The sequence below is a fragment of the Engraulis encrasicolus genome, chromosome 1 (genome assembly GCF_034702125.1).
Source record: "Engraulis encrasicolus isolate BLACKSEA-1 chromosome 1, IST_EnEncr_1.0, whole genome shotgun sequence".
Lineage (NCBI taxonomy): Eukaryota > Metazoa > Chordata > Actinopteri > Clupeiformes > Engraulidae > Engraulis > Engraulis encrasicolus.
The window spans coordinates 57,101,926-57,109,425 of NC_085857.1; the positions used below are offsets into that span (position 1 = coordinate 57,101,926).

Sequence of the window (7,500 nt, forward strand, 5' to 3'; positions counted from 1 at the left end):
CTCCTGGGGAAACAAGGAAGAAAAGGGGAAACAGAATCATTTAACATGAAATTATACACTTTGGGGCCCGTTATACGTATGGGCCATTTTAAAGTGGTCGTGCTGCTGAAGCTGGTGCTTTTGTGTGTGTCAATACAGAGTATAGCAGTAAAGCAGTATACAACTCACTGCTGGCTTCCAGAGAAGCGGGTGTGCTCCAGTAGCTGGTGGTCTAGGGAGTGGACTGGACAGAACTTGTCTTGGCACATTGGTGGATCTGGTGACATCACTGGCTGTGGTCTCCTGGGGAGGAGAGAAGAAAGAAGAGGGTCAATCGGCAGTCATGAGTAAGCGGTTATGGCGTCAGATTTGTAGCCCAAAGGTTGCCGGTTCGACTCCTGACCCGCCAGGTTGGTTGCTGCGGGCCACCTCGGAGGGCAGATAGTGTCACAATTACGAGCTGAGAATGAAGGATAACATGTCTAATAACTGTACTCAACATGACAGATTAATTTCTCCATATTAGCTTACATCTCATGTCACAATTCTGCAATTTTTCACTTTTGGCCACTCAGGGGACCCTTGGCTGTAGCCATATCTAGCCTGTGGGGGCCCCTAGGCTGCAGCCGTATCTAACCTGTGGTGGGGGGCCCTGGGAGGTTGGGGGCCCTGGAATGCAGCCATATACAGGTACTGGCCATATAATTAGAATATCATGAAAAAAGTTGATTTATTTCCATAATTCCATCAATAATGTTCAATTTTCATGGATTGTAGATGCATTGTCCACATTTTGAACAATTCCAAACATTCAATTGTTTATTTTTAAATATTTTGGCCTTCCAGTTCCAAAAAATGATTTTGAGGAAATCACATTATTAGAATATTGTAATAAAATCACAAATTTCTTCAGAAAAAAAAAACAAAGAAATTCGGGTCACATCAAAGCAGTTGGGTCATTCCACGCCAAATCAACAAGTGCCCGCACACTTAGGTCTCAAAAAATTCTGAAAATATTACCAAGTGTACCCATGGTACTTAAGAGAAACACTGTAAATTTATTTGAATGTAAGATGTATACTCTCCGTGTTACAGCCAATTTTACTGGGGGAGGGGGGTGTCCATTTTGTTCACACTCTTTTTTTTGTCAAAGTTCACAAGTCCGTAGCTCAATAACTAAACCATGTAGGAAGCTCAAATTTGGCATGCTGGTACATAGATAGGAATAGTTTGTTGCTAAACTGTCAGTTTTGGTCTGTATGATCCTGCATCGTCATAGCATTCCCTCAAAGATGATACACATTTTACTGGAGTTTTTGGCTGTGCTCTGTTTAGGCCTTCAGAAAACATATTTGTGCCCAACATAGCCTCTTGATTTTTTCCCCTTGTAGAGACAAGTAGGAGCACTCTCATAAAAAGCTATAAATAGAAAGGAAACCCCATCAGTGTTTGAAAAGAAGACCTCACAAGTCTAACAAATCATTTTGGGTGTCATTTTCAGAGCTCCAGAACCCCTTGTGGGATTGTCCACAGATTTTTATTTTATTTTTTTCTTCATTCTCCATTAATTCTTCTTTTTAAAAATGCCAATGAGACTTGTCTTATGTGATGTATTCTTTTTTAATTTCCAACCTGAAAATGGACAACATGCACATTGAGAGCAATATGTTTTCTATGCGTTTCTTCCGCTGCCATCTGCTGGTCAAAAAAAGTAACAACATGACTCTTTGTCCCTGACCTACTGTCTCTTTTGGTGTGCGAACCTGCTCCCACATTGAACGCTCCTGAAATCATTGAAATTGAAAGGGATACCTGCACCCCTGCACGAGGACTCTCGGGTGATCATGTCTGGGCAAAATTTGCATTTGATTATTTAGTCTTTACATTAAATGTTATAGAAATCATGTTGCTCTCTTTTTGCATTTTGCCCATGTTCAGGGTGGAAATTAAAAACGAAAACATCACATAAGACAAGTCTCATTGGCATTTTTTAAAAGAAGACTTCGTGGAGAATAAAGAAAAAAATAAAATAAAAATCTGTGGACAATCCCACAAGATGTTCTGGTGCTCTGAAAATGACACCCAAAATGATTTGTCAGACTTGTGAGGTCTTCTGGTCAAACACTGATGGGGTTTCCTTTCTATTTATAGATTTTTATGGGAGTGTTTCTACTTGTATCTACAAGGGGAAAAAAATCATGCGGCTATGTTGGGCACAAATATGTCTTCTGAAGGCCTAAACAGAGCACAGCCAAAAACTCCAGTACAATTTGTATCGTCTTTGAGGGAATGCTATGAAGATGCAGGATCATACAGACCAAAACTGACAGTTAAGCAACAAACTATTTCTATCTATGTACCAGCATGCCAAATTTAAGCTTCCTACATGGTGTAGTTCTTGAGCTACGGGCTTGTGAACTTTGACAAAAAAAAGAGTGTGAACAAAATGGACACCCCCCTCCCCCAGTGAAATTGGCTGTAACATGGAGAGTATACATCTTACATTCAAATAAAGTAATAGTGTTTCTCTTAAGTACCATGGGTACACTCAGTAATATTTTCAGAATTTTTTGAGACCTAAGTGCGCGGGCACTTGTTGATTTGGCGTGGAATGACCCAGTTGAAATTTGGTACTTTCTACATAACATGTTCAATACTTGGTTAGGGCTGTTTTTGTCAAATCACTGCCATGATGCGTTTAACATTGAAGTCTTGGCAGAGGCATGGGGGTTATGAAAGCCCAGATATCCTTGATTCTTTGCTGTCAGCTGTTTTCATTTGTTTCATCTGGTGACCCACAATTCACGCTTCAATATAGGCCTACCCCATAGATTTCCATGCCACGTTTTGGTGATAACTCACCAGTTTAACTAATTCACCAGAAATTAAACCCCATCGAAAATGAATGGGTTTTTTTGTTTGTTTGTTTTTTTTAAGTTAAACTGCATTTTGGAGACTGGTCAAACGCAATTTCAAACAATTCGGTGCTAACCCTGTTGTTGACATGTGTGTATGATTGACTGTGTGTATTCTGTACCACTACTGTATCTGTTCCACGCCACAAGGGGGTGTTATTGATTTAATATGAGATGTGTATGATTGGTGACGTCACACCCCCTATATAAATGTATGTTCTGGAATCGATCATTCTCTTGAGTGCCCTTGAGCCATGACCCAACCGCTCTTGAGCAGTGTGTTTATCATACTTAAAATAAATATGCCTTGAGGCTGACGTGAGTTATTCGTCTTCGACTCTTTCTGAAACCTGCACATTGGACTTCAGCTGTGGATTGTAGCGCTCCTGCTAACACTTAGGCGGCGGGCCAGAAATCCTATCTTGCAAGTTCGTCGGAGTGATCAGGTGGCAACTTGGTTTTTGCTCATATATATCCATCAGAGTGCATAAGTCAATATTCTAAGTGTTGCCATCGTCAAAAGTTGCACATTCATATAAAAAACAAAGGTTGAAATAGCGATTTTTGGTAATGTAGGAATGTAATTAAAATTTACCTTTTCAACAAGAAAAGTGTCACCAAATAAATTTGAAGTGATCCACAAGAGCAAAACTTCATATATAAGCTTAAGTGTGTATTATGCCTATCAATATTTCTTTATGGGTGTAATGGCAGTCAGGCATAGCGCCACCATGTGGTAGGTAATTGAACTGCTTGAAATACACTGCAGCTACTGTTTATTCCATATAGGAAAATGTGGTGAAGTTGATGTGTAGATTCTATTAAACATGGCCTATGAGTGAAATGGCAGTCAAGCATAGCGCCACCATTTGGTAGGCGATTGAACTGCTTGAAATGCACTGCAGCTCCTGTTAATTCCATATAGGAAAAAGTGGTGAAGTTGATGTGTAGATTCTATTACACATGGCCTACTTTGCGAATGGTTTGTTGATGTCTTGTAAAATAAGGAAATTGTGTGGTGACAAACGTACCACAGGTAAACCGTTAATTGTTAATTCAACATTCATTGCCCGACATGAATGATAATTAGCAGATCATGGCTGATTGTAATTATGAACACAAAACACATAATCACAACTTAGTTACTGTCTTTTGCCTTTGCATGACTCTTTCACTCAAGACTGATAGACACAAGGTAGAATACAGTTGGCCTAATTGCCAATTATGGGCCAAAGGTTTTCACAAAATTGAAAAAGACAAAATTCTCAATATTTTAAGTAAGACTCTATTATTAGTTGTATAGTATTATTATGATTTATAATTATGATAATTATGCAAATATAAAAATATAAATCCAAGGTGGTCACAATTTTTCAACATGGCCACCCTCTCCACTTGTAAAAAAGGCCTGGAATAGTTCACTTAATGATGCAAGCATGCAATTTGGCACAAAATGTTAATCAGAATCCACTCTTTGAAAAAAGGGTGCTGGCCTCAGGGAATTCCAAGATGGCAACCTTCCACCAATGACTCCTTAGCCTATATTAACTGATTTGCAGTACAATTATTTATATAAGACAAAACAATCTGATCACATCCTATCATACAATCTGACCAAAAAGATCTGCTATTTTTGCAGAATGGCATTTTTAGAGCAAAACAACATAAATATTAGAAGTGTAGTCCTATAACAAAATCTCAAAAAGAACTGTGTAAGGCTGGACAGTGGACAAATAAGACATGTAGCATTTGCACCCGTCTGAGCCATTCTCTACTCTCTGTAATGGGAGACCCAATTACCCAGAACACTTTCAATTAGTTTCTTATCCCCAGTCAGATGGATTTTCTAACTAGTCTTGGCCTTATCAGCAGATATATTCCAAAAAACTTTGAACAGCCTCATTTCCCATACTCCGACAAGTTAAGTGGAGTGTACTGACTACTCATTGGTGCTTTGATGCATTGGTGGCTTTTAAACTCAACTGAGGAAATTGGCAAAGGTGTTGTTATCCAAATTGACAAGTTGGGGGAACCCACAGCTATTTTCTTGTTAACTACAGCATTTACAGTCCTTCCATTTGGGCCAAGTTGTACAGTAGGTAAGGACATTGGAATGTTTGGCATGATGCTGTGCTGGAAACATGAGAACCTACATCTCAGATAGAACTGATTGTGTTTGATATCTTTGACCAAGTCAACTTTGATGATGTTGAGACTTTCCTGAGTAAGTTGGGAGCTGTATATCTTTTGCCGTCTGCATCAGACTTGGTACAACCAAAACTCTCTCTGAATGAGATAGGACTACATGGTCCTAGGAGGAAGCCAATAGCCACATCTTTTCCCATGCTAAATTATGGTAAGGCAGATCGCCGAACCACGTCTGTGTAATAATAAAAGAAAGTTAATGCATGGAGTGACCTTTTCTTACTTTTCCCTGCCAAATTATACCAATGGCAATGTTCTCCACTCAAGTGTAGATGTGCAACATTTAGGGCTGATGTGTGGCCAAACCCAGAGCCTTCAATTCATTGTCATCCACAAACTTTAAACACAATTGCACAAGAGAAGGCCTAATACATGCTGTTCTGCCATGCTTTTACAGCCTTCAAAACCAATGGTAAAGGAAAGTAGTGGAATGAGAGATTCAGCACTGCAGATTGTATGAGTGATGCGAGCCATTAACTATTTTGCAGAAAGGCCATGTGAAGACATCCCTCCAACAGCAGCAGCACTGATACAACACACTACATAATATGCAACAACACACTACATAATATGCAACAAATCAAGCAGAGTGCCTGTGGGTTTGGAAGCATATGCCAACCAGAACTCAAAGAAATTAAATCCAACTGACGGGAGAAGATTGGCAAAGAATGATCAGGGCAGCCATTGCAAAGAGTAGTAAAAGTTTGTTAAGTGTGGCAGGTGCACATGCCTCAGGCTTGGTCTTATATGCATAGTCTAGTGAAGTTGCACGTGTGAAGTACAGTTCTACCTAATCCTTTTACTTCAGTCCTGTCAAGATTTTGACATTATATTGTGCAGTTTTAGTATTTGTGACTGATGTTTTTGAATAAGAAATCACATATCCTTTTCAGACTGTATCATGTAGCCTATACAGTATTGTTCTTCAGTAATTTGTTGATTTCATTGAAGTAATTGCATATATGTTAGTTAGCATTAGTAATTGTTGGTGGAGGGGATAGCATCTCGAAACGTGTGAACAATGTTGTTGTTTCAAAGAGTATATTCTAATGAAAAAGGGTGTGAAATTCTGAGGTGGGTAGCCATCTTGAAAAATGGTGGCCACTTAGGATTCTTTTGGTGGCCATCACACTTTTTAAAAGGGTGTATTCTATAGAACATTTGTGCCAAATTGAATGTTTGCATCACTAAGTGAACGATTCTTTGCCTTATTTATAAGTGGAGAGGGTGGCCATATTGAAAACGGTGGCCATCTGGATTTTATCAATGGACAATGCTCTTCTTTCAAAAGTGGATTGTAGGTAACATTTGCAGTATTTCATGCTATCATAATTAAAGCTATTCGTGGCCTCATTATAAGTGCAGAGGGTGGCCATCTTAAAATATGGCCGCCAGCTTGGATTTTCTGCGCGGCCAAGGGCATTTTTTTAAAGAGTGCACAATAATGAACATTTGGGCCAAATCTATACGTGTACTTTTCTGTGCACTTACCGGTATATACAGTAAATAAGGTAAAAACCGAAGTAGCGCCCCCTGTGGTGGCCAAGGGAGCAGGTTTATGCCCTGGCAACAGACAGAATTGAATTCAGAACCCCCAAATTGACCAAGTACACATATTTTTAAGTTGCCACTAAGAGGTCACAACAAAACTAATTTTCTAGATGAGCTATGATTTGTGGTCCGCAGCCTATGTGTCATATTTTGGTGTTTTCTTCCATCTTGAGTCTAGATTGTAATGTATATGTATGTTGTTCGATAATTCAACCAATTAGCTGTCATGTTTAGAGAAAAACATGGCTTGAAGTAAAGAAACAGTCCAAAACCAGCATTTTAAGTCAGTTTGAACTAGCCCCCTGCACCCAACCCCCCCCCCCCCCCCCCACACACACACACACACACACACACCAAGTCTTCAGTTTCATGGAAAATGTTGTTACAAAGCAATCTGTAAAATGTTATAACTGAACAGGAAAGAAAACTTTAAAACTCTGTTTCTACCCATAAATAAGCTAAAATGAATATAGCGCCCCTTGTGGTGGCCAAACGTGCAGGCTGACGCCGTGGCAACAGGCAGATTTGGATTCAGCACCCCCAAATTGATCAAGAAAACATGTTTTTAAGTTGCCACTAAACGGTCACAACGAAACTCATTTTCTAGATGAGCTATGATTTCTGGCCCGCTGCCTAACCCTGTCACACTGATTTTTGACAATGAAGTACACTTGACTTGACTTGATAAAAAGTAGGCCTAGGCTAAATTATAAAGATCAGTTGGACAGTTTGGAAGGTAGGCAAACTTCTGCCAAGGAGAATGCAAGCTACGCGTCGTGTTAGGTTAGCTAACACAGTGTGTTCATTATTTCAGCATGATGTAAGAAGAATGTGGCGGCCAGCACAAACA

At 39.5% G+C, this 7,500-nt stretch overlaps 1 protein-coding gene across 1 annotated transcript in view; it reads right to left on the bottom strand.

Moving 5' to 3' along the window:
- The window catches only part of LOC134458586 (uncharacterized), a 19,547-nt gene that overhangs the window by 11,664 nt on the left and 383 nt on the right, over positions 1-7,500 (bottom strand). The window contains exons 2-3 of the mRNA XM_063211001.1: positions 169-282; positions 1-3 (exon numbers count right to left, since the gene is read on the bottom strand). The exon at positions 1-3 is cut by the window's left edge and continues 129 nt beyond it. Of these exons, the coding sequence (XP_063067071.1) occupies positions 1-3; positions 169-282 (117 nt within the window). The remainder of the gene's footprint in view (positions 4-168; positions 283-7,500) is intronic.